At 39.6% G+C, this 26,557-nt stretch overlaps 1 protein-coding gene and 1 long non-coding RNA gene across 4 annotated transcripts in view; both read left to right on the top strand.

Moving 5' to 3' along the window:
* Nucleotides 1-16,462, top strand: part of map4k2 (mitogen-activated protein kinase kinase kinase kinase 2) — a 30,747-nt gene extending 14,285 nt beyond the window's left edge. The window contains exons 13-32 of one of the 3 annotated variants that reach the window (XM_017719947.1): nucleotides 64-142; nucleotides 3,099-3,157; nucleotides 3,370-3,416; nucleotides 3,876-3,914; nucleotides 4,673-4,706; nucleotides 4,794-4,959; nucleotides 6,957-7,126; nucleotides 8,213-8,254; nucleotides 9,664-9,748; nucleotides 10,145-10,224; nucleotides 11,042-11,102; nucleotides 11,211-11,334; nucleotides 12,066-12,124; nucleotides 12,274-12,377; nucleotides 12,747-12,936; nucleotides 13,024-13,092; nucleotides 13,875-13,961; nucleotides 14,091-14,161; nucleotides 15,339-15,394; nucleotides 15,884-16,462. In XM_017719947.1, the coding sequence (XP_017575436.1) occupies nucleotides 64-142; nucleotides 3,099-3,157; nucleotides 3,370-3,416; nucleotides 3,876-3,914; nucleotides 4,673-4,706; nucleotides 4,794-4,959; nucleotides 6,957-7,126; nucleotides 8,213-8,254; nucleotides 9,664-9,748; nucleotides 10,145-10,224; nucleotides 11,042-11,102; nucleotides 11,211-11,334; nucleotides 12,066-12,124; nucleotides 12,274-12,377; nucleotides 12,747-12,936; nucleotides 13,024-13,092; nucleotides 13,875-13,961; nucleotides 14,091-14,161; nucleotides 15,339-15,394; nucleotides 15,884-15,971 (1,710 nt within the window). In that variant the 3' untranslated portion in view covers nucleotides 15,972-16,462. The remainder of the gene's footprint in view (nucleotides 1-63; nucleotides 143-3,098; nucleotides 3,158-3,369; nucleotides 3,417-3,875; nucleotides 3,915-4,672; nucleotides 4,707-4,793; nucleotides 4,960-6,956; nucleotides 7,127-8,212; nucleotides 8,255-9,663; nucleotides 9,749-10,144; nucleotides 10,225-11,041; nucleotides 11,103-11,210; nucleotides 11,335-12,065; nucleotides 12,125-12,273; nucleotides 12,378-12,746; nucleotides 12,937-13,023; nucleotides 13,093-13,874; nucleotides 13,962-14,090; nucleotides 14,162-15,338; nucleotides 15,395-15,883) is intronic. The other 2 variants (XM_017719948.1, XM_017719949.1) reach the window with 2 other exon arrangements.
* A 1,137-nt stretch (nucleotides 16,463-17,599) lies between these two features.
* Nucleotides 17,600-20,034, top strand: LOC108440858. The gene is made up of 3 exons (XR_001858881.2): nucleotides 17,600-17,672; nucleotides 19,548-19,628; nucleotides 19,822-20,034. It is a non-coding gene; the product is annotated as an uncharacterized LOC108440858 (long non-coding RNA).
* The last annotated feature ends 6,523 nt before the right edge of the window (nucleotides 20,035-26,557 follow it).

Raw genomic sequence — 26,557 nt, 5'->3', positions numbered from 1 at the left:
TCCACACTAGATAAATCTTGAACTCTTGTGTGGGTGGGTGGGTGGGTGGGTGGGCGTTCACAGGTGAGCGATGCTACTCCAGATAAGATTCGGGCTAAGGGAAAGTGTTTACCCGTGGAGAGGAGTCTATCTGACGAACAGTGTGAGTATGAGGATTGTCATTCAGTCCATTTGCAATTAAAATAAGCTGTGTAGCTGCACACATGCAAAGAAAAAAACACACACACAGACTCGCACACACCATCTTCTCAATCCTTCTTTCTTTCTCAAAGAAGAATGGGCACACAATAACAACTCTCTCATGAATAAAGCACAATTCCTGCCTGTCTACACATGTTGCCTGCTATCCGAGAAACAGAGCAGAGTTAGCTTATCATTATCCCATTCTCTCTCTCGTTCATACTCTGCTGTGTGTGCACTTTGTCCTTACTCTTTCAAAATAATTTAACCTTTTATTTCAGGCATATAAAAAGTGAGTTTTTATATTTTTTTGCCCCCTGACTGATGATACTTTAGCTTTATACACATATTTTTAAACGTCTTCGTTAGAGATGCGCGTTCCAGCTCATTTTGATATTTGAGTATCCATTAGAGTTAATGAACAGATGGTTTTAACAATTGAGGACATGTTGTATCTTTCAAAAACAGCCAAGTGCAATTAAATTGGTAGGTTTTTGTGTCAGAAAAGAAAATAATGGTGAGCGCTGGGTTATTTTCCCTTCCCACCTCCCCAAAAGCATCGCAATGTTGGAAAAAAAGCCTAGACAGTGAAAGTGCAAAACGCAGTCTGACTACAGCTGCTATAGTGAAACTGCATTTAACAGTAGGAATTTTAAGCATGCAAGCTTGCTAAACCAACCAGAAAAACTACCATTTGTTGCATGTATTTCACTTGCAGATTCTTTCCCCATCACGCAGGGTTGCCAGATTTGTAGTCTGTTAGAAGAAACTTACAGCAATTAATTAAAAGACTCATTTTACAAGGACAATAAGATTATGTTTTGTCCCAATAAGATTATGTTTAATTTTGTTAGGGTGTGGTTTTTACAATCCAATTCAGTCAGTCTCAGCTTCTGTTGTAAAAAAATAGCATTTTAAAAGTTGTATTTTTTCTGATCCATAGATTCTTATGGCATAATTTCACTTTATTTTGCAGTGTCGCTCACACCGCTCCTCATCTGTTCTCTAAATACAGTGTGCTTCAGTGCCAATCTGTGCACGCTGTCTGCGTGAAAGCTCTGACCAGCTAATACAAGCACAGAAACAACTCCTAAGAAAACACGTCCATCACCAAGTTTTGACTGAGTTCTCTACTATACACTCTTGCAATGCACTCGAAAAAGTCAGATTCATCTACTTGTGGGGGTCCAAAGCGCAGTCAACATTACAAAATGTTCTTCCACATGTTGTGTGCAATTACATATTTCTTCCGGAGAGGGCCCCAATCACACATAGTGTTGCTTTAACCACCCAGTGTAAAATTACATTCTAACCTTAACACTATGTTATAACACTATGTACATTTCTGTATCATCATGTGCACTGCCAACTAATTACTGCTGAATCATAAAAAAAGATAATTCAGTTCTTTTTTATTGAATAATTGACTTTAATCAAGTGATCATGACAGCCTTACTGGACTAAATCTCCTGTTTTGTACTCCTTGTATATATGATTAGCTAAGCAACAGGCAGTGTTGGGTTGAAGTCAACACCACACACATATAATGTATGGATCTGGAGCGGAGGAGGAGGCTTACATGACAAGGCAGCCATTGAGGAAGGCAGTAGTGATGTCAGCAGGCACAGAACCCATAGGGCTGGCACTGTTTAACACACGTCGATGGCATGTGCTCTGTTACTCACCCACCCCCCATCCTCACCCTCCTCCCCTCCCCACCCAAACACATACATGCACACACAACCACACGTGCAGAGAGCCATGTGAAATGAAACCACTGATCACTTCTAAGGCTGAACAGTGTGTAGGTGGGTGGCTGGTTAGGTCACTAAGACACTAAGTCACATGTTCTGTCAGTAAGATTACAGCATTCACACAGTCAAACAGACTAACTACACACACAATGAGCAGAGATGGAAGCACAAACACGCAAAAGCCCTCTCCAGCAGAAATGGAAGCGGCATATGCATTCACTCAGTGTCATAACCAAATGGTTCAAAATGTATAAACTGATGCACTCAGAGATTGATGCATGCGTGTCAACACAGGGCAATAAAATAGATCACCAGGTAGAATTTGAGCTTTCTGTGCTACTGCATTTTCTTTCACTGTATAGAGAACTGTGCAAAAGTCAGAGACCACCCATTATTTGTTTAATCTCCAGTCAAAATGGCCATTAAGTACACACTATTTATTTTTCAGGAAATATTTTCAAGAAGATCATTTTCAAGATAATCTACTCCCACAACGAAGAGGAAAGTAAAGCGAAAATAAGCGAAAAACAGTAGTTTCCAAAACTGGAGACGAAATGGTGGAAAATATTCTTAAAAATGTCTTTGAAAAAGTTTCCCAAAAGGAACTGAAGGCAAAGGACTGAAAAGTTTGATATTTAATGATGATGTTTCTGTGTAATTTACTGTTTAATATGTTTTCCACTTTTGACAGTGAAGAACAGCTCACATACTTAATGACAATTTAAACTGGAAATGAAATAAATGAAGGGTGGTCTTTGACTATTGCACAGTACTTTAAAAGAAGCGTGCTGCCTTTATTGTTGAATGCACTGTGCACAACACTTAGAGAAGGGCTCAGATCAGTTACAGTTTGTTAATTATTAGTTTTTTCAATAGAGTTAAAATAAAAGGGGGCTGAAGTGTAGTTCTATTTATGCTTCCTTGCTCTCAAAACAGTAAATCAAAAAAGGATGTGTGAATTTTTTGTATGATTTGATCATGTTGTTTACATATGAATGTAAACATTGAGAAATTACATTATTAAAAGGGAAGACTACATTTAAATGCAGACATTTCTTTTTTGCCTCATGATTAAAGGGTTAAACACAAGTTAATGTAAATAGCTCTAACATAATATGTCTAACTTAAATGTAATCTATTCTGGGTCATTCTTCTCTTTTGTAGTTGACCAGGTAAAGTTTGCTCCTCTGCGGAGGAAAGAGACAGATCCCTATCCAGATCTGGTGAGTTTGTACTTCTTCACTGGAACTAACTCACTTTACACATACAGTTTTGGTCCAAATTATAGCAAAATATTGGATAATATTATTAGTTTATTGACATTCCAGACAGTAATGATGTAGGCAGTTGGTGAGGCTGTAGTGAGTGGTAATATGTTTCCTTCAGTTGATTTGGTTTGATTACTATGATGATAACTTGATTGCATTCCTCTCAGGGTTCGTGTGATGACTGGAGCCTTTCAGGGGATGAAGCTGAGTCTCCGTAAGTTATCATTTAATAAAAAAACTCAGTTTACAGTTTGCACAGTGGTGCAAACTGACCTTAAGGGTAATATGTATGATGTTCCAAGAACTAAGTGAGGGCTAGCTTTTGCCTTCCATATGCCATTTAGTCACACCTGCAGCATTATTCAGTCACTGAAATGTAAAAAAGCTATCGAGAGTGGTTTGATGTAAATTGGTGCGTTGTAGGGCAAATTACTGTGATAGGCGCAAGGCGTTCTGGTGTCTCTGCATGTGTTACAAAAAACCAAGACCAAAACCTCAAAAGAAAAAACAGATCAGTTACATACCAACTGAGTGATTAAAAATTGTGCTGTCAGTTAGATGTAGACTAACCCCAGCATTTCACATTACATTAGAGATTCCAAAGTCCAGCGCGAGTATTACTAAAATACATGTAAATATTGTTTATCATGTTGCCTGGTTGATGGTGTTGCAGGAGTCTTCTGGAATGTGTGGAAGAGGAGCTGCAGCAGAGGTAGCTCAAGGACGCCATCTTCTGCATGTTAAACCTAGTGCAGCTCTGAAAATGAGAGCTTCTGTGCTAGGATTGATTTCTTTCTTATCAAAATTCTGAAGCAGTCATTTTTTGATGCTAACCTACTTGCACACTAAATGGAATGCATTGAATTTACTTGATTTAAATGATTAAATGTTATTTTTTGTGATTAAATGACTAAACATTATTTTTCATGTGAATAAATATGGGACAATAACACTGTTATTACTGCCAGATGCAAGGATATTAAGATACAGTATAGGGTTGGTCTAATATATATATATATTATATATATATATAGTTGTATTCAAAGGTTTGAAAACTCCCAGTCAAATTACAGATTTTATTGATTTTCTAGATGAAAATAAGCCACACATCCTCTATTTTTTAGTGCACAATTATATTAAAATAGAAATTATAGAAGTGCCATATCTTTGGTAAAGGCCAAATTTGATATTTAATTTTTTCCAATATGTTAAGTTCAGCAAGTAAGAAGTAATAATGTTTTAAAATGTGCAGAAGTGTGTTCTCTGTAGAGGATGTGTTATATGTGAGGATAAAATCAGCAAAACATGTCATTTGACCCAACTTTTGTATATGACAAAATTGAATGCATCACTTTCTTTAGTGCAGCGGTACTGCAAGGATTGCAAGCTACTGTTGTACTGAATTAATGAGACTCTTGCACTATATTTGTCATTGATTGATACTAAACACTCACCTTCATTTATTTTCAGGAGCCTGACAATAAAAAGACTGTCTTCCTCTGAGGTATGGATTAAAAAACACTAATATTAAATATTAACAGTATGCATGCAATTTTTATACTGATATCATAGTTTCTCTGATGTCACATAGTGGGGGAAGAGGGAAAGTGGAATGTTCAGCGCCCCACCTGCCTCAGCCACTGCATCACTTCCTCCTATGAGTGCTTTTAGCGCAGCTCAGGAGGACAAAGACCTGACTCTGAGACCCAGCGCAACCCTGCAGCCTGATCCTGCACCAGGCTCACGGCCCAGCTCAGGTATTAATAATAATAATTGTAAATAATAAATGCAGATCTGGAGAAATTATAGATTTACCATTAACCAGAGGTAAAACCAAAATCACAGTCACAAAACAGTCCAGGAAGTCAAAACACAGAGCAATCAAGATAAGCGACAATACAAAAAGGGCATGGCAAAACCTCAGAAAATGTGAAGTTAAGGCAGTGGTCAAAACACACAAGAAGGTCAGTAGGTCACAAGGATTCAATACTTCACAAATCTACAATACTACGCCCAGGCTTAAATTCTGTCTACCATAGGTCATATGACATAATCCACAGGTGATCTGAGTTAGTACTCAGGTGATCGTGAACGCTGATAGGAGGGTTGAACAAAGTCCTTGGTCACATGCGGGGTGGTCCGGGGGGTCAGAAAACCAGTCAGTATTTGGTGTGACCACCATTTGCCTCATGCAGTGCAACACATCTCCTTCGCATAGAGTTGACCAGGTTGTTGATTGTGGCCTGTGCAATGTTGGTCAACTCCTCTTCAATGGCTGTGGGAAGTTGCTGGATATTGGAAGGAACTGGAGCACTCTGTCGTATCCGCTGATCCAGAGCATCCCAAACATGCTCAATGGGTGACATGCAAGAACTGGGATGTTTTCAGCTTCCAGGAACTGGGTACAGATCCTTGCAACATGGGCCCTGCATGATCATGCTGCAACATGAGGTGATGGTTGTGGATGAATGACACAACAGTGAGCCTCTGGATCTCGTCACGGTATCTCTGTGCTTTCAAAATGCCATCAATAAAATGCACCTGTGTTCGTTGTCCATAATATACACCTGCCCATACCATAACCCCACCCCCACCATGGACCACTCGATTCACGACGTTGACATCAGCAAACCACCCACTCACCCACACAACGCCATACCCCATAGTCTGCCATCTGCCTTGTACAGTGAAAAACGGGATTCAACCATTAAGAGAACACCTCTCCAACGTGCCAGACGCCATTGAATGTGAGCATTTGCCCACTCAAGACAGTTACGATGACGAACTGCAGTCAGGTGGAGACCCCGATGAGGACAACAAGCATGCAGATGAGCTTCCCTGAGACATTTTCTGACAGTTTGTGCAGAAATTCTTTGGTTATGTAAACCGATTGTTGCAGCAGCTGTCTGGGTGGCTGGTCTCAGATGATCTTGGAGGTGAAGATGCTGGATGTGGAGGTCCTGGGCTGGTGTGGTTACACATGGTCTGCATTTGTGAGGCCAGTTGGATGTACTGCTAAATTTTCTGAAATGCCTTTGGAGAGGGCTTATGGTAAAGAAATGAACATTCAATTCATGGGCAAAAGCTCTGGTGGACATTCAGCTAATGAAAAATGGGAGTGAAAAACAAGTGTTGCGTTTATTTTTGTTCAGCGTAATAATAATCCATAGAACAATTTTTTGCATAGCCATATATACAATACTATAAACAGATTTCAGGATGCAGATCTAAATGAAGGTAGCATGTGTTTAAGGAATTAGGAAATCCTGCAAGTGAACCTTAGCTAGGGCAAACACCAAGAACTGATTTACAGAAACTTCTTATCTTGAGTTTTAATGGTGAAATTCTCAGATCTGTTTTGTGCATAGTTCATTACCTTTACCTCAAAACAATTATAAAAACCATGTCTTTATGGAGTTGGGATGTTTTGGGAATACAGTGTCAGGAAAAATAAAATAAAATAAATTTTCTGTCTTGCAACCAATGTGAGGACTCTAAAACTGAGGTGATGTTCAGAAATGTATGGGATTAAATAAGAATATGTGCAATGCAACTTTCAACATACTGTAATTGGAAGACCAAGACTTTAACAAATTGGAAATAAGAAATAAAACATCAAAAGTGGTCTGTTTAAAAGTTAAGGCACATTTACGTTTATGTTTTATATTTTTCCAATGTCACTAAAAGTACAAAGGCACTGTTTAATGTGTATGGGAGGATTCCTACAGTCAACGTTAATGGATTGTTTCCACAGTACTGATAAGGTGCTCAGCCAGTCAGGACGTGCGGCAGTGGTGCAGTGACCCTTGTGTTCCAGAGGGAGACGATACACAGGATGAACAGAAAACTCTTACCAGATCTACCAGCAGGGACACAGCTCTCTCTCCAGAGTGGAGCACCATGAGGAGGAAAGCAGAGGATTCGGTCAGACATGCAGTGTTTGTCTTTGAGCTTCTGACTTGCTTGTAGAGCCTCATACTAACACACTAAACCACTGAGCAGTTTTAAAAGGGAAATTTAAGCCTTTAAGCCTCACTTTTGCAGTGCAGTCTGTGTTTGTAATGGCTGTATGTATACAGCACCTTCCATGCATAACATTTAGCACACTATATTTCCATATTGTGTTTTTCAGTTAAATTACAGTAAAACTGTGAACAGTATTGTTATAGCATAACCTTAAAGGAAATGTCTATGTAATAAAAGTAAAAAAAGAATTAAAATAGAATGAAAATAGAAAGAGGAAATAAAAACTAAAGCAATAAAAAACATAGATTAGACAGACAGAATAAATGCTGAACTATTTTTTTTCCCTTTAAAACTGGCATTGCTGAATATTAAAAGGTAAATATTCCAAAACTTTGGGAACATTAATACTCCATTATGAGTGTAACTCGGTTTGGCCGTATATTCCAGCACATTGGATTTAAAATTAAACATTGACTGTGAGGCTAAAGAATCAATATATTTTGAACTATGTAGGAACCACATTAATCACCACATTTCACCTTCACTATTGTCTACAGTAATGGGATTGCAAACAGGTGACCATTACTATTTGGCGTTATTGTCACTACAAGGTGAAATGTCGTCCAATGAGGTTTGAGATGTTTACCTGGGACTGAGAAATTAAGATGCTTCTACGAGCTTTAGAATTTATTGTGTCATATAGACGGCCTGACTATAAATCAGTCCTCTTTTCTCATAGAAACCTGTTCAACTTAAAATCTTAGTTACACCTTAACTTCACAGTTCTGTGAGCAAAACATTGACTGTACATTTAGAAATCTCAGTTCAGTATTTACTGAGGTTTCTGTCGCTTTTCTTTCAATTTAAAAATGGGACAAGGATATTGAAAGAAACGTCAACCCATCCTCCGCTGTAAGTTAGGATTATGGATGATTTGAGCATTTCTTCGTTTTTTTCTTTTTATTAAAATATTACTGACAAGTGTGACTACACTAGATGTTCCACATAAATTGTTTTGTTGTATGCTTAACCTTTAATCTGTAGAGAGCTGATTCTCATGGACTACCTCCTACTCCCCAAGTCCATGTAAGTGCTCCCCCATCTAATTGCATGAGTTCTTTTTTAATTATTTCACTTTTTGTTTTACAATCTTGTTTTAAAAAATGCATTGATGTGCAAATCATGTAAACCCTATACGTAACTGAAAATAGTAGAAAGCTAACATATCGAACGTTGAGAAAATTTTATTGTTTATATATAAAAAAAACGAAACAAAACAAAAATTTTCACAGCAACACTTTTCAGAAAAGTTGGGGCATGTTTACCAGTATGTTGCTTCAACTCTTCTTTTAACAACCCTTTGTAAGTGTTTGGGAATTGAGGAGACCAATTACTGTAATTTTTAAAAGTGAAACATTTCCCATTCTTGCTTTTTGTTGTAGATGAGAAGTTGTAGATCTCTAGGAGGAACTTAACCCAATGTACACTGGGGACCATAGCAACTACACAGTGTACACTGGAGTCCAGTTTATCACAGCTCATATTAACACTGGTGATTTTGTAGTAGGTTGGACCGCGAATAACTGCACCATATTTTGTCGTAGCACTTATAACTCAATGAGTCTTGGTGCTAAATCTCTCAAACCTTTAAATGAATTTACATTAATATACATTTGTTTACTACAAATTATTTTATAATTATGTTATAATTTAACCATATATTAAAGTATCATAGACTACATGATGTTAAATTCAAGAACCGCCATTGTTACAATCTACTCTAATGTCAGGGTACATTATAATTGTAGCCGAGATAAGCTGTTACAGTAAACGGTTAGAATTTACGATAGTGTAATGCCTGACCCACATCTGTTTGAGAGGTTAGTTTTCTGAGAGTCCCATCCAAATAATGCAAAAATCTTCATCTTCAGAAGTCTCTGAATCCTCTGGCTCTGCTGGCCTGGACCTTTTCTCTCTTTAAACCTTTTGTTCCTCTGTCCTCTGTCTATACTTTTGTTTGTTCTAAACGGTTAGTCTGTGATTAGCATGCATACAACACATCACAGTTTACTTGAAACACTTTTCAGTCTAACAAAAGTTCTGGTCTTGTAACTTACCCAACGTTACCACCATCCCCAGTCTGCCTGTAGGTCTTTAAACGTGTTAAATCATAAAAATGATTCCTGATCATTATTCTAATAACTAAAACACTGCAAAAGGAGGTTCAACAGTAGAAATCAGTGTTAATAAGACACTGATCTGTATTACAGCAGTAACTCACAGCGCCTCCACATATTATAATATATAATTTTATAGTATACATTGTTATGCATCTGTGTGATCATATGTTTGTAAGACCTAGTAGTAGATACACTCAGTTTGCTTTTACAATCGGCATGCTCTCTGTGCCAAACCAGTCATTTTTAAAAGCCTTATTGCCATACTTTCACACATGAATCCCTGAGAAAAATCTTAATCTATATCCTGCTGCACAGATGGGGGCCTGTTTCTCCAAAGTCTTCAACGGCTGCCCACTAAAAATCCATTCTGCCGTGACATGGGTTTTTCCAAAGACTAGAGGTGAGGATTTGCTGACTTTGAACTGTAAACGTGTCTGTTTGTACAGTTACTGTGATAGACACGGTTCCATACATCTGCATCAACAAAATCATTGAGACTCTTGAAAATAAAGTGACCCAAGTGGTTCTTGGCTGGAACCACTTAGGAATTTATGGTTCTAGGAATAAAACTTTGGCTGGCATGGAACCTTTTCATAATGTGGAGGTTTTCTAGACTTTAAAAAGGTTCTTCACACTAACACAGCATACAAAAATGTTTCCTTAAAGAACTATCCTCTGAATGGTTCTTTAAGGAATCAAACGTGTTTTTTCTGTGCTAGTCCAAAGAACCCTGTTTGGCATTTTTATTTATAAGACCATTAGCACTGTATCATATATGCATGTTCTGTTCTGACAGATCAGTACCTGATTTTGGGGGCAGAGGAGGGGGTCTACACACTCAATTTGAATGAGCTTCACGAAGACACTTTGGAAAAGGTTCTTCAACTTTTTTACTACTATATTGTGCTTGTGTATGACAAAGAATAATGTAATAATATTATGCTATATACACTCAACGGCCACTTTATTAGGTTCAATTGCGTGTTAACACAAATAGCTAATCAGCCAATCACATGGCCGCAACTCAATGCATTTAGGCATGCAGAGGTGGTCAAGACAACATGCTGAAGTGCAAACCGAGCATCAGAATGGGGAAGAAAGGGGATTTAAGTGACTTTGAACGTGGCGTGTTTGTTGGTGCCAGATGGGCTGGTCTGAGTACTTCAGAAACTGCTGATCTACTGGGATTTTCAGGCACAACCATCTCTAGAGTTTACAGAGAATGGTCTGAAAAAGAGAAAACATCCAGTGGGCGGCAGTTGTGTGGACAAAAATGCCTTGTTGATGTGAGAGGTCAGAGGAGAATGGGCAGACTGGGTCGAGATGATAGAAAGGCAACAGTAACTCAAATAACCAACCAAAATCTCTGAGGAATGTTTCCAACACCTTGTTGAAAGTGTGCCACGAAGAATTAAGGCAGTTCTGAAGGCAAAAGGGGGTCCAACATTTTACTAGTACCTAATAAAGTGGCCAGTGAGTGTACATAGCATAGTCCAGGGAGTTTCCTGCCTCCCACCCATTAACCGCTGGGATAATCTCTAGCTCCCCCCCACAACCCAGATGAATAAGCATCTTAGAAAGTATGTGTGTGTGTATAGCATAGCATTTCTATATTGTTTTAATATAAAGAAGTATACTGTGCAATTGGAACCAACCCAGTGGTCTTTATGATGAATCTTTCTCCTCTTTTCAGTTGCTTCCACAGAGATGTACCTGGCTGTATGTGATGAACAATGTCCTCATGTCTGTCTCTGGTGTGTCAGTCTTTTTTATTGTTTCCAGTTCACTGACATTAAGAGTAATGCAGACAGGGCTCAGTAGAATTTAAAGCACTTATTTCACTGCTTATCTTTTTTTTATAGGAAAATCATCTCAGCTTTGCTCTCACAACCTAGCAGCCCTGTTTGAGCAGCGTGGACACTTGCAAAGGAAGCAGGGCCACTTATCCCTAAGCACCAACCGCTTCACTGAGAGGATCATCCACAGGTCACCACAAACTCTTCCGCAATAGCATGCCAGTTACTTTAAAGGAATATTCAACAAACCTGTTGGATCAATATACACAACTGCTGCCTATTGTCTTATATTAGTTATAAATGTGTTTTTAGGAGTAGGGTAGGCACCTCATGATTTGATTCTGTATGAAATCAGGGTGCCAAGTTGTGATTATATTCTTATGCATCTTGATTTTTATTTGTCATTAAAAGTAGTGTTCGCTTAGTTGAATTTGAATGTAGCCAACACACTTGCAAACTCTACAGGCCATATTTCACCATGTAAAAACTACAAACTCCTTTATTTGATCTTTTTGTACTTTGTGTCAGATAAAGAAGGTCTTTTATCCAAATAACTCCACTATATCTAACCTTCTTTAAGATTTTAATGAGGTTTTCAGTGCTATATAAAAATCCAGTAATGACGTTTTGTGAAACTATTATTTATTATTATTTTTCCACCCCCAGTGTTTTTGGTCATATTCTTCACTTATTGATCTTAAGACTTATTTCTCTGGAACTACTATTAATTATCTGGTAACTGATGAATTATTCATTCTGTAAAGACTATGAATTATTCAGTGATGAATATGAAACTACATTATTTAATTATATGAGTGAGGAATTGAAATGTGGACCCACATACAAGCCCTTATAGTTTAAGAGGTTAAGTCAGAACTTTCCAAAGTGCCGTGAAAAACTAAACTTTTTTTATTTTAACAGGAAGTTTGCTGTGTCACTAAAGATCCCAGACACTAAGGGTTGTCGAAAGTGCAGTGTTGGTAAGGGAGATTTAGATTTTGCCAATTTACTGTACTTTCTCTACTGTACTTCCACTGATGCATGTGGTGGTGCTGTCTTTGTCATCCCTCTCAGATGCAACAGACTAACAGGCTTTTCACTACAACATCTTACCTTCTTTCCCTTCCAGCTCGCAACCCATACACTGACAGCACGTTCCTGTGTGCGGCTGTTCCCTCCGGGCTCGTTTTGCTGCTGTGGTATGAACCCCTGCAGAAATTTATGCATCTTAAGGTGAGTCCAAAAGCAGCTCCACTTAAACTCGCCCCCCCCTGTTTTAACCCTGTCTTACCTAACGTCTCATCATTAATACACTCAGTACATTTGGCATTGTCAGATTTTTCTCCCCCAGAATAGTTGGAACACATGCCTGCCCACACTGGGCAGTAACATGTAGCAGCATGTGGAACTGAACTTTTATGTGTGCTATCTTTGACCTTGTTGTTATTTACATATCAAATTAAACAATAGTACAAAAAAGTGTGATTTATGGAGAAAAACAGATTACATGGCAGATTTTTTTTGCCTTGACTTTAAAGAATCAAATCTTGTGTCATGTTCCATCTATTGTTTTCTTTATGGTGCTCAATCCCATTCATGTAGCACATAGCTGTGATCCTGCCTGACCCTTTGGTCATCTTTGAGCTGCTGGTTTTGGTGACAGATGAGCTTCCTCAGCTCTGTGTAGGAGTGAGGGAATGCAGGCCACGGAATGATGAACTTCAGACTGAGACTGAACAGCAGCTAAAGTTTGACATCATACAACTGAACGGCACGTCCAGTTCCCAACCAGGTAGGTGTAAATTATACTGTCGGCACCACAACCAGAAATAAACCATGACTTCACTTGAACGATTTGTGTGTGTCTGTGTGTTTGTAGACAGTGAATGTGTAAGAGCAGTGCAGGTAACACAGCTGGACAGAGATACAGTTCTGATTGCACTAGAAAGTGAGTATACTATAGAGCCTACTGGGAAAAAAGTGTTGAATTGACTTGATTCAAATGTGTACATCACTTGCACACTAATGTATTTTACACCATTACTGCCAAAAGTAAGTGAAAGACAAAACTGTGTTGATGCAATATACACAGTCGAGTCACATTATTATGACCACTTCTTACTTTCGACAGTGCACAAGCTGGTGGTGGCAGTGTTATGGTTTGGGGAATGGGTACTCTCAATCGATGTGGGTATGAATCCATCTAGATCTAGATCATGCACACCCATACATGCTGATGGTCTTCCCTGGGGCGGATGGGATCTTCCAGCAAGACAATGCGACATGTCACATGGCTAGAAATGTCTGACATTGATACGAAGAGCATGACCAAGACTTCCAAGTACTACACTGGCCCCCTAATTCCCCAGAACTCAATTGAGCATCTGTGGGACCACCACAATGTTCATGGTGTTCACTCTACGAATCCTCCTCCACGCACCCTCCAGCAGTTGTGGGATACACAAGGATTGTCAGCATGGCTGCAGACCATTATTACCTACCTACCAGGACCTTATTGAGACACTCCATGCTGCACACAGTGGTTACTGTGGAGATTAGCTGGTGGTCAAAATAATGTGACTCGGTTGTGTAGTTTATTCATGTGGAAATGGTGAATCAAGTAAATGTGATTCAGGGCTTTTTTAGTATATTTAGTACTTTAAGCATTCACAATAAATTGTACCACATCTTATGTATTGCAAATCTTTACTGTTACATCTATCACTGCAGAAACAGTGAAGATCGTAAATCTTCAGGGTGTCCCTAGCAAGGAGTTAGCTTCAGAACTGGACTTTGACTTCCCTATAGAGACTTTAGGTAAGAAATCAAAGTTTATAGATTCATTTCTAATAAGACAAAAATCAGTGACTATGCTATAAAAACACATGAAGCAAGTTACTTCATATTGTCCCAGACATGTTTCTATGTTTTCCTGCTTCTTTACAGTTTGTTTACAGGACAGCGTTTTAGCTTTCTGGAAACATGGACTTAAAGGCCGTAGCCTGCACAATTGTGAGGTATTTCAGTTTCTAAGTGTCTCAGACTTTTGTCTTAGTAATAAATTAGAAGGTGGTTAAGAAGGAATAGCTGTGTGGTATTTTCCAGTTTTTCTCTGATGTGTTTTTCTGTTTTATATGTAGAACTGTGCAGAAATCTTAAGTAGCCATGAAATTTCTTACTGCTAAATTTTCACACATTACTTTTATACTGTAAACTAGTTTACTTTTTTATTTCCAGTCAAAGCAGTTAATCATTTATTATGAAATATTTCTGAGGAGATTAGATCTAAGATAATCCACTTGTATAATGAAGTAGAAAGTCAAAGAAAAATAGAGACCTGGTAGACCACCAAAACTGTCACCATCAAATAAACAGCACTTAAATCTTTTTTGAAGAAAACCTATTTGAGAGAGAACATCACTCCACTCTTGCTTCAGATCTGAAAAAATACACAGGTGTTTCTGTCGATAATTCCACTATGAGAGACAACACAATGCTCTGGTAGACAAAAAAGAAGAACATTTGCATCTAGACATTTGAGATGTGGAGTAGGAGTCTAATTCACGATTGTGATTACTTGTATCACTAGAAGCAGAAAATGCAACCAACTTCTAAAACTGAACTTTATATGGTGTGGAAAAAATTCCCTGCAGATTTCTAAGAAAGACTGAAAGCAAGTCTCCAGAAAAGAGCGGAAGCTGTAATAAAGGCTGTGTGCACATTGGATACAGAACATGAATTATATTTAGGTGTTGAGTCCATTTTTAGGGGATCTTAAATTAATAAAGAGAGGTCTCTTACTCTTGTTTGTTAAGCACGACAAGAAATGGGACATTACATTGTTATTTTAGATAATTGTCCTCAACATCATCTTCAATTGTTCAAGATGTTAATGAGCTAAGAGAGACGTCTCTGTACATGAATTACAGACCGGACATTCTTGCTGTCCAAAGAAGAACAAGTATGGTAACTTTACAGATAGAGCAAAGGGAACGCTCTTTACCTTAACCTTAGTTGATGTAAAGAGATTTTATTCCAAGCTGTTTTGGAGCATTTCTATTGGTCCATTCATCTTTCAATTTTAACACCTGCTGAGGTCAAATGATGGAAAAAAGGAGATACTTGCTTTTCTTTGGTCAGTCACAATATGTAAGTCTCAATCTAAGACTCTGAAACCACGATTATGTTTTACAGGTAACACAAGAAATCACAGATGAAACTAGAAGATTTCAAGTTTTAGGCACAAACAGGTAATGCAGTATTTCTGTGGTCTCCCCTTCCCCTTTCTGACATTTTTCTTTTTAAACATTACATTTTTTATCTGACTGATGTACACTATACACTCTCAGAAAAAAGGTACGACGCTGTCACTGGGGCAGTACTGTACCCCTCTTGTCACTGGGGTGGGACCCTCAGGGGTACATCCCAGTACCTTTAGTCAGAGAACAGAACTGCACCATAATCCACTGAAGTGATATTTTCTAAGTTGTACTGGCGCCACACACCCTGTCTCGCCTCCAGGCTTTTTATTAAATGGTTCTGTTTTTAAAAATTAGTTTATATAAAGATGCAAATACCTACTTTTCCACTGGGAAAATACCTATTTAAGGTTCACACTTGGACCTTAAAACTGCTGTTGTACCTTTGAGGGAACGTTTACACTGTTTGTACCTTGATGAATGAGTCAAGTACCTGCATGGTCCCTTTATTTCTAACAGTGTATGGAACCTATTTTGCAGAGACATTGTTCTACAGAGCACCCCAACAGACAACCCTTCAGCCACCAGCAACTTATACATTCTGACTGGTCATGAGAGCAGCTACTAACAAGAGAGAAAGGAGAGACTGGATTGATCAGACAGAGATGAATATACACATATCAGCGTTCCCTCTTTCTGCCTGGAGGATTAAAGTACCCATCAGGAAACTCCAAGGACAAGAGATCATCAGGAGTCGCAAATAATACGGCTTTAATTTCACCCAACACCAAAACTCAAACTACATTCTGTGTGAGAAATAGACACTACACATGTAGTGAATTCTCTGGTACACATTAGAAGGGTACACAAAAGGAACGATGCCCAGAGTGTCACCCAGTACAACACTCACTGCTCTCTGATCGTCTTTGCTCCCCCAAACACTGGATATGTTTTATTTTATGAGTACCCATATAAAATGCCCCTCTTTTAGTGACTAAGCCTCATCAATTGAAAGATCCTGCTTAATGGTATTTCTTCTTAACCAGAATCTAAAGAACTTAAGGATCCTTCTGCCATGAACCATCACAGCACTTACAAATAAAATGTTTTTATACACTTTCTTGAAGTCCTCTGTGAATTTTCTCCAAGATTATGGACTATCTTATTCATATATTTATACTGCTTTTCGTGTAGCTGTCATGGTTTCACTGACGCGGAGGCAGAAATCAGACGCATTCCCTCTAGAAATAAAAATCCTAGGGAGAATTTGCTTGTGCGCTTATTTTTATTTTATCCCCGTGTCTGTGCAGTCAGTATGTGAGGAAAGCGATATTTGGTCTTTGTGATTACTGTCTATTTATCTCACCTGTACAATTATCAGTTATCTAGGAGCCAGAAATGGAGCGCACCACTTCACGGTGGCGGAGATAAAGCGTGTGCCACGCCGCTCAGCCTGGCTCAGTTACTCGGGCAAACGCCACATCGCTTCGCCACGTATTTGAATAAAGTTAAAGTGGGCTCAACTTTACCCCTCCTATCAGGCGAAAAGTCGGCTGCCGGTGTGAATGTAGGGTCTGACTGCTCTTACACTGGACAGTGTTAGTGCTTGTATTTGTCTCGGCCATCGGTCTCACCAAGTCCAACTACCGGTTATTTATTTATTTTCCTTTAACGGTCCCCGGCGCGCGATGACTGGCACCCCTCAGCAGTTCAGGGGTTAAACTGGGCCCGGAGCGAACCGGATCTTCAGAGCTGAGCTCCGGTGTTGTAATTTGATTGAAATGTGCGCCGTTTCGTAATAAAATATTTGTAACCCCCCTTTAACTACAGGCCGCTGCAGTGGGCGCCACGCTCTTATGCCCACATTAGGAACTCCGGGTCTCAGCCTCATTTCTCTGTGGCCAGGATGAATAAGGTTTTTGAGAAGTCGTCTCTATCGCACGCTGTGTTAAATGAAAAGGTTCAGAACCCGAAACGTTTTGTCCTGTGAACATCCTTCTCCGGAACACCGCCGGACCCTCCAAATTACGAGGTCGTTAAAGAGCTGAAATATGAACATTGCTACATGTGAGCTAAAGCTACTGAAATCACGTCATTAGACCGGCAGCCTCCTTAATCAGGCGTTGTCAGTGAACATTTCCACGTACAGACGGAGGGCAGATGAGAAGAAGTCTTTTTGTTCGTCTTTCCCATATTCCACCTTAAATGGAGCAGCAGTCACGGTCTTCAGACTCCATGGAGGGTCGAAAGGCCTGACAGGAGATTCTTCTATGTCCGCTTAACAGCTGAGTATCATTGACTGACTTTGGCTGTTTCACAGAACCAGCAGGTCAGTTTTGTCTCGTTTGCTAATGCTTGTCGTAGTTAGTCACAGCTGCTGCACCACTTAAGGTGGAATGGGAACATTCAAACAAGAAACTGCGAAAAAGAAGTTAATTCAGCCTCGTAGTTTTAACATGGGTAGTATTTCTGATAATGAGTTTTAGTGTTTATCAAATGATACTATGTGATGGTTTTATTTACAGGTATACCCACAAATATACGGTAAGGTAGAAGATATTTTCTCAGGACATTCGCCAGCTTCGACTTTTCCCGTTCGGCATTAAAACATTTGGTAGACAAATGTACACAGGAAAAAACGTATCGGGTTTGGAACATTTTTTATTTAGACAGGCGATTTTTTCGTAAACCTTATTCAATATAACCGTAGAGAAACCCGAGCTTAGACGTGGAATTCCTAATATGGGCATCAATAGTCTATTATGCCATAATATGCAAATTAGCCGTGGATGACGCAGACTCCCCGAATGTGGGTGAAACGAGAGATAAACGTTGAGAACAGGTAAGTGTATTTTTTATTTCTACTTTTAATGTGATTTATTCATTTAAAATGAGAGTAAAATAAAAAATAAATAACGTTAAAAGGTGAGTCGTCTTAAATGTGGTAAGATGCAGTTGAAGCACAGTTTCGGCTACTCTGGGGTTTTTCGAAGTCAGAATAGTATTGTACACGCCCTTCGTTCATTTCTAAATAAGGACGAGAAGGTCGCTGTGTGAGAAACTGTCTCAGCTAAAGCAGGGGTGCAACTACATACTTTCTGAGGTGGATGCAAACATATTATCGAGAGCTATGGCTTGACTAATGTCACTCGTTTTGAAGTTAAACCGAGAAAATAACCAGTTCAGGGTTAATCAGGTCGTCGCTGGAGAACCAAGTTTAGCTTTAACGTTAGCTTGCTTCCTCACTGCTCTCATTCATCTGGCTGGCTGGGTAATATTAATATGGCTAGCCTTAGCTAGCACAGTAACATACATCTTAAACTGTACAGGCGATCTCTTCTGATTGTGTGAATCTATTCACGGTGAAGTACGGGATCTTTGGGGAAACTATGGAAGGTTTGACCTCTATTAGATTCCTTTATTTTTGAATAAGTGCGTTTGGGAACACAGCAGTGAGGCAGCTTTGCTAGAACCCAGTGGTCCAACGCTACTTTCGTAGCCTACAGTCTCGTTTTGGTAGACAAAGGTGACGTAGGTGAATAAAGCGTATAAACTGACCAACCTGCTGTCTTTAAACCACTTTGAGAAGCTTTTCTTCATCCCTACAACATCTTTTTCTCTCTCCCTCTTCCGTTTTCTGTTTTGTGCCCCGGAGAGCTTTTTTTCTGCCCCTCCATCCTGAACACCCTGCAGGTGCTTGCGCCACGACGGGGAAAAAAAACAAAACAAAAAACACACACCTTGACGCGTTCCCTATGGGGCGCGTTCTCAAGCGCCTGTGTTTGGGAGCAAATGACAGGAGGGTGGGGACGGAGTGGATGGGCGCCTGATTAGTGCTGTGCTGTTTTTTGATGTGTATTATCATACTTGAACAAACAGCTCTTACAGAAAATGCAGACTAGAAATAATTTTCCGGCATCGTTTTGGCGCCCCTCTAGTGCAGCGCCCATATGCGCCGCATACGCTGCATACCCCCTTTTTGCGCCACTGAGCTAAAGACCATTTTGTCATGTAAGATAACCGACACGACAAAGTGTAAAACTGATATCGCTAACGTTAATGTCCAGACGTGTCCTATGATGCCGTCATAAACGAATCTGTCCCTGGTTACTATGTTGATGATGTCATAATGGCCCTGTTCCTGGTTGTCATGACGATGTATACCAAAGGTTTATGTTGTGGTGTGTCTGTGTGTTTGCTGCAGTTTGCAGCGAGAGTTGACCGCAGAATCATGGACAACAGCAGGAGATTTTCAGTGGTGGACCCAACCCCCCAGCTCCAGAGTGTAAAACAATGATTTAAAGCTCTTTATCAGTATCAGAAAGCCTTAATATTTCTGCTTTAGTATGATCAACTAATTTATTTTAGCATTCGTGTGATAAACGTTTACATTTCTGCATGAGTAGTGGAGCAGGTGTAAATCATATTTGAGTTGAAGAAAAGTAAATTGCTCTTTTGTGTTTGTTGTTTGTGTGCAGGAGGAGAGATGTGTGGTTTCACTCCTTCATTCCTCCAATGTGTTCACTGCGATAATCATCATCATCAGCACACATCATCACCCTGGAGGAAGACTACAGTAACTCAGAGCTGTTAGGGTTAGTTAGTCTGAATTTTCACATGAGAGAGAGAGAGAGAGAGAGAGAGAATACAGAGTAAGGGGGAGAGAAAGTGATGGAGAAAGTGAGCCAGAGAATGAGAGAGTTAAAGAGATAGAGTGAGAGGAGGAGACAAACTGCGAGAGAGTTTATCAGAGACATGTCTAAGGTGTGATTAATGTAGTTCTCATTTCACCCAAACAGAACTCTGCATTCAGTGTAATCATATAAGAGTTATATACCAGCAGAAAGACTGGAAGCGAGTAAAAGCCAAGAGCAGTTTTATTCAGGATGAGTCAAAACAACAGAAATGAACTCAATTCTGACAGTCAAAACAAATCAAAATAAAGCATCTGCATTTTGGGTTAATTACACTGTGGAGACAAGCAGCATTTCACAGAGAGAACAGAGTTTAAACAGCAGGTAGTTAATCTACAACAGATGTTAATAATAATCACAGGCCAACAGTTAGAGACTGTGATAAGACTAACACCTGGAAAACAGCAGCCTCTGGTGGCGACTCCTAGAATCTCCCTGTCCATTATAGATTAGTCTTGTTCTGACATTATGAACATTTACAGCTTAGAAAAACAACAGGGTGTGTATTTGTTTTTAGTCTTCGGTTCATAGATTGTAACTGACATGCTGAGATAGTTTAAGCTTTGACAAAATAGGTTTCTATTATATTGGAGCAACAGAAAATGATATTTCCGTGAATTTTCACAGAAAGGTCCAGATTCATAAAACACTGCACCAAATTTAGTTTGATGTTAGGAGCAAATGGCATGGCGGTAACATGTTTACTGATTCATAAAGGAGGATTACTGGTGAATCTTGTGTGATGTAAGGTGTGGCCATGCTACTATCTAATACTTGAATACAGTATCTAATATTTAAATATAGCGGTAGTGATTTATAACATGAGATAGCGCCACAAAAATGAACCACTTTGACTGCCATTTTCCTTAAAGAAGCCAGTGTGACTTGCAGGACACTTTACATTATGCAAATTAAATGCAATCTAGTTTTATGTAGGTTTCAAGTGAATTAAAGTGATGCATGAAAGTGTCACCATGTAATGTCATTCACATCCTCTAAATTAATTTCTCTTTACTAATTGTTAAGAGCATATCTAAAAATAAGCATTTTTCATTTCACCATATTCTAGGGTGATGTCTTGTTAAGGGACCTCAAACAAAGGGTGAAGTTGCTTGGCAGTCCTCTGTCTATCAGCTTCCCTTTGAGCTGTAGGGACACATGGACATAGCTGTGTTATTCAGTGTAATATACAGCCTGCAGCTGCTTTAGGAGGCACATCTACCTAACATACAGCTTCCCTGACTTTACAAACAATTATAGATTGTGATCCACACATTTTTGGTACCACTGTTGAATTCAGAATTTCAATGAGTGACTGTAGTTTTATTATTTTATAATGACCTTTTTCATGAGTGATCTGGTTTTGACCAAATGTCAGGTGTTACTTGGCCGTTTGTGAGTAGTGTAATAAAAACATTGATAAACATAGCTAAAGCATAAACTCAGTCTGAGTGGGCAGTTTATGAAGCATGTCTCCTCTTTCCTTGACAAAAGCCAGTTTGTGATTTTCATAAAACGTATATATTTAGAGCAGTGGATCTTAAAGTAATGCAAATGAGAGCACTGATATCAAACCAGGATCTGAGCAGCAACACACACTAAAGCACCACCACTGAGTCAGTGTCACTGCAGTGCTACAATGATCCACCATGCAAAGAATAGCTGGAGGGTGTAAGGGAGTAACATAGTATGCAGAGAAACAGATGTGATACAGTCTGTAATGGTAGAACTCCAGAGTGCACCACCATGATAAGTGGAGCTGATAAAATAGACAGTGTGTATACAACCCCAATTCCAATGAAGTTGGGACGTTGTGTAAAATAAATAAAAACAGAATATGATTTGCAAATCCTTTTCAACCTATATTAAATTGGATACACTACAAAGACAAGATATTTAACGTTCAGATAAACTTTATTGCTTTTTGCAAATATTCACTCATTTTGAATTTGATGCCTGCAACATGTTCCAAAGAAGTTGGGACAGGGGCAACAAAGGACTGGGAAAGTTGAGGAATGCTCAAAAAACACCTGATTGGAACATTCCACAGGTGAACAGGTTAATTGGAAACAGGTGAGTGTCATGATTGGGTATAAAGGGAGCGTCCCTGAAAGGCTCAGTTGTTCACAAGCAAGGATGTGGGGAGGTTCACCACTTTGTGAACAACTGCATGAGCAAATAGTCCAACAGTTTAAGAACAATGTTTCTCAATGTGCAATTGCAAGGAATTTAGGGATTTCATCATCTACAGTCCATAATATCATCAAAAGTTTCAGAGAATCTGGAGAAATCTCTGCAAGTAAGCGGCAAGACAGAAAACCAACATTGAATGCCCGTGACCTTCGATCCCTCAGGCAGCACTGCATTAAAATCCGACATCATTCTGTAATGCATATTACCACATGGGCTCAGGAACACTTCAGAAAACCACTGTCAGTGAACACAGTTCGTCACTCCAATCTACAAGTGCAAGTTAAAACCCTGCCATGCAAAGCGAAAGCCAGATTTGCAACACCCAGAAATGCCACCGGCTTCTCTGGGCCCGAGCTCATCTGAGATGGACTGATGTAAAATGAAAATGTCCTGTGGTCTGACGAGTCCACATTTCAGATTGTGTTTGGAAATCATGGACGTTGTGTCTTCCGGGCTAAAGAGGAAAAGGACTGTCCAGATTGTTACCAGCGCAAAGTTCAAAAGCCAGCATCTCTGATGGTATGGGGGTGTGTTAGTGCCCATGGCATGGGTAACTTGCACATCTGTGAAGGCACCATTAATGCTGAAAGGTACATACAGGTTTTGGAGCAACATGTGCTGCCATCCAAGCAACGTCTCTTTCAGGGACGTCCCTGCTTATTTCAGCAAGACAATGCCAAGCCACATTCTGCACGTGTTACAACAGCGTGGCTTCATAGTAAAAGAGTGCAGGTACTAAACTGGCCTGCATGCAGTCCAGACCTGCCTTCCATTGAAAATGTGTGGCGCATTATGAAGCGCAAAATATGACAAGGGAGACCCAGGACTGTTGAGCAACTGAAGTTGCGCATCAAGCAAGAATGGGAAAGAATTTCACTTACAAAGCTTCAACAATTAGTGTCCTCAGTTCCCACACACATAATGGGTGTTGTTAAAAGGAAAGGTGATGTAACACAGTGGTAAACATGCCCCTGCCCCAACTTCTCTTGAATGTGTTGCAGGCATCAAATTCAAAATGAGTGAATATTTGCAAAAACAATAAACTTTATCCGTTTGAACATTAAATATATTGTCTTGGTAGTGTATTCAATTGAATATAGGTTGAAAAGAATTTGCAAATCATCGTATTCTGGTTTTGTATATGTTTTACACAATATCCCAACTTCATTGGAATTGGGGTTGTAGAAGGCAGGTGGTTTTAAGTGGCTGGTCAGTTCAAAATTGGTTGAAACATGCTGCCATTAGTAACTGCATTCATGTGAAATCATGTGATTTTCACGTTAAGGTTCCTGTGAACTCTGTGTCCACTCAATTAAAATAATTTTATTGAATTATTGAATGTAATGATTGTATTCTGATTAAACCTATTTTATCCATTCATATAGTTATAACAAAATTAAAAGAAAAACTTTTTTCAGGGTCAAACCTGAGCAAATAAGACAAATGAGATAAAATTGGATTAACTGTACATAATAATTGTAATGTCAAACCTGAGCAAATAAGACAAATTGCTAGTTTGTGAAATTAACTTGTAAGCTTTTAGTAATAATGGCATGGATTCAAGTCAAGAACACAAAAGCATTATTATTATTATTTTTTTTATGCTACCTGTTGGAGGAGCAGCTGTGAACCGCTGGAAGCCACCAAGTCTTTATTTGAAGTCACTTTGAGTCGCACGACCATTACATTCCCTGTGGAAAACCATTCAGCAATTTACTGTACACTCAACTTAATGTACTTACTAAAACACTTCAAGAAGAGAATCAATAAATACAATAATACAAACAATATTTTGTATTAAAGTCTATTTATACTTTTTAATTACATATTTTCTATTAGTGTATATCATCTATCAGAAAAGACTTTAAAAAATACATACCTGGTGAATTTGGACCAGAGATTTTGCATGTCATATTTGAGGGAACTGTCGTTGAGGGAACAGTGGTCGAGGGAACAGTGGTCGAGGCAACAGCAGTTGAGGGAACACTGGTTGAGGCAACTGCGGTCGAGGCAACTGCGGTCGAGGCAGCAGTGGTCCAGGGAACAGCGGTCCAGAGAACAGCAGTTGAGCGAACAGTAGTCAAGGGCGTGGAAACAGCGGTTGAGGGAACAGTCGTTGAGGGAACAGTAGTAACAGAAGCAGTAGTCAAGGGAACAGCGGTTGAGGCAGCAGCAGTCGAGGGAACAGCAGTTAAGGGAACAGCGGTTGAGGGAACAACGGTCGAGGGAACAGTTGTTGCGGGAACCGTGGTAACAGAAGCAGTAGTCGAGGGAACAGCGGTGGAGGTAATAGCGGTCGAGGAAACATTTGTTGAGGGAATAGTTGTTGAAGGAACAGTGGTAACAGAAGCAGTAGTTGAGGGAACATCGGTCGAGGGAACAGTTGTTGAGGGAATAGTTGTTGAGGGAACAGTGGTAACAGAAGCAGTAGTCGAGGGAACAGCGGTCGAGGGAACAGTTGTCGAGGGAATAGTTGTTGAGGGAACAGTGGTAACAGAAGCAGTAGTCGAGGGAACAGCGGTCGAGGGAACAACGGTCGAGGGAACAACGGTCGAGGGAACAGTTGTTGCGGGAACCGTGGTAACAGAAGCAGTAGTCGAGGGAACAGCGGTCGAGGTAACAGCGGTCGAGGAAACATTTGTTGAGGGAATAGTTGTTGAAGGAACAGTGGTAACAGAAGCAGTAGTTGAGGGAACATCGGTCGAGGGAACAGTTGTTGAGGGAATAGTTGTTGAGGGAAAAGTGGTAACAGAAGCAGTAGTCGAGGGAACAGCGGTCGAGGGAACAGTTGTCGAGGGAATAGTTGTTGAGGGAAGAGTGGTAACAGAAGCAGTAGTCGAGGGAACAGTGGTCGAGGGAACAGTGGTCGCAGAAGCAGTAGTCAAAGGAACAGTTGTTGAGGTCATAATTGTTGAGGGAACAGTGGTAACAGAAGCAGTAATTGAGGAAACAGCGGTCGAGGGAACAACGGTCGAGGGAACAGTGGTCGAGGGAACAGTTGTTGAGGGAACAGCGGTAACAATAGCAATAGTCGAGGGAACAGCAGTCGAGGGAGCAACGGTCGAGGGAACGACGGTCAAGGGAACAGTGGTCGAGGGAACAGTGGTCGAGGGAATAGTGGTCGATGGAACAGTGGATGAAGGAACAGCAGTCGAGGGAACAGCGGTCGAGGGAACAGTCGTTAAGGGAACTGATGTAACAGAAGCAGTAGTCAAGGGAGTAGTGTTCAAGGGAATAGGAGTTGAGGGAACAGCAGTTGTGTTGGGAAAATTTGTGGAGGGAACAGTAGTTGTGTTGATTGTTTCTGTAGAAGAAGAAAATAAAAATTATATATAATGTAGATAAATGTGCCAGGGGTTTTAATGGTGTCTGTCATATATGTTTGATTCATCTGTATTCATCTGAAAAAGGCTTGTTTTAGGGAGTTTTTATAATACACCACTTATTTTGGAAATTTCATATATTTAGTGTTACCTATTGAATTCTTTGCTGATTGTGTTTTTGAACAGGCTGGTTGTGATGGGGATCAGTTGCTTTTGTGCTTTATACCTTTACGATGATGTGCTTCATGCTGATAGCTAATTTGTTTTGTGTTTTCATGTGCACCTCATTGGATTGTAATTTACACTTACAGTCTAGCAGGCTGAAGGTTCTCTACAAAGAAGGTTAGTGTTCAATGTAGCTTTTGTGTGCATCACTATATAAGTGTTATATTCTTAGCAAATTGAGCACAGCATGTAGCTTTGTGGATATTTCTTCTGAAACTCAAAAGGAGATGTGATCCATCTTATTGTTTAAGAGAAACTGTAGAGCTATCTGTAGTAAAGAGATCTCTTCTTGGATTTTTCTTTCTTGTGGGTATCCCTATTGTTTTTTCACTGAAGTAGTCAGTGTAAAAGTAATATACACATTACTCAGTGAAGATTACCTTACTTAAATGTTTATTACATGCTTTACCTGTTTGTATTGAATCTAGATGCTAGCAGAATTTTGTGTGTCGTGGGAGCCAACACTAACATTATTAGTGTGCATGTTAAACATCAAAATCATATTGTTGGCATGGACAGAGCACTACCAACCATCATCCATTGTGCAAACAGGCAAACTTAGACACGCAGTGAACATGTAAAATAGGAAACTGTATTTTCTTCTCAGCAGTATTTTGTAATAATACTGTAGTAGTACTAACAATATTACCCAAGCCTAGTCAGGGTCAGGTGCTTTTCTATGGCTCTTTGCCAGGAGTTCCAGCCTATCTATTTTTAAAATATTTGTTATTTATTTTGTGACTTGAAAGCTGAGTGTGCCAGAATACCAGTGGCCAGGA

Source organism: Pygocentrus nattereri, chromosome 2 (genome assembly GCF_015220715.1).
Source record: "Pygocentrus nattereri isolate fPygNat1 chromosome 2, fPygNat1.pri, whole genome shotgun sequence".
NCBI lineage: Eukaryota > Metazoa > Chordata > Actinopteri > Characiformes > Serrasalmidae > Pygocentrus > Pygocentrus nattereri.
Note: the sequence above shows the minus strand (reverse complement) of the source record. Positions and strands in the feature narration are given on the sequence as shown.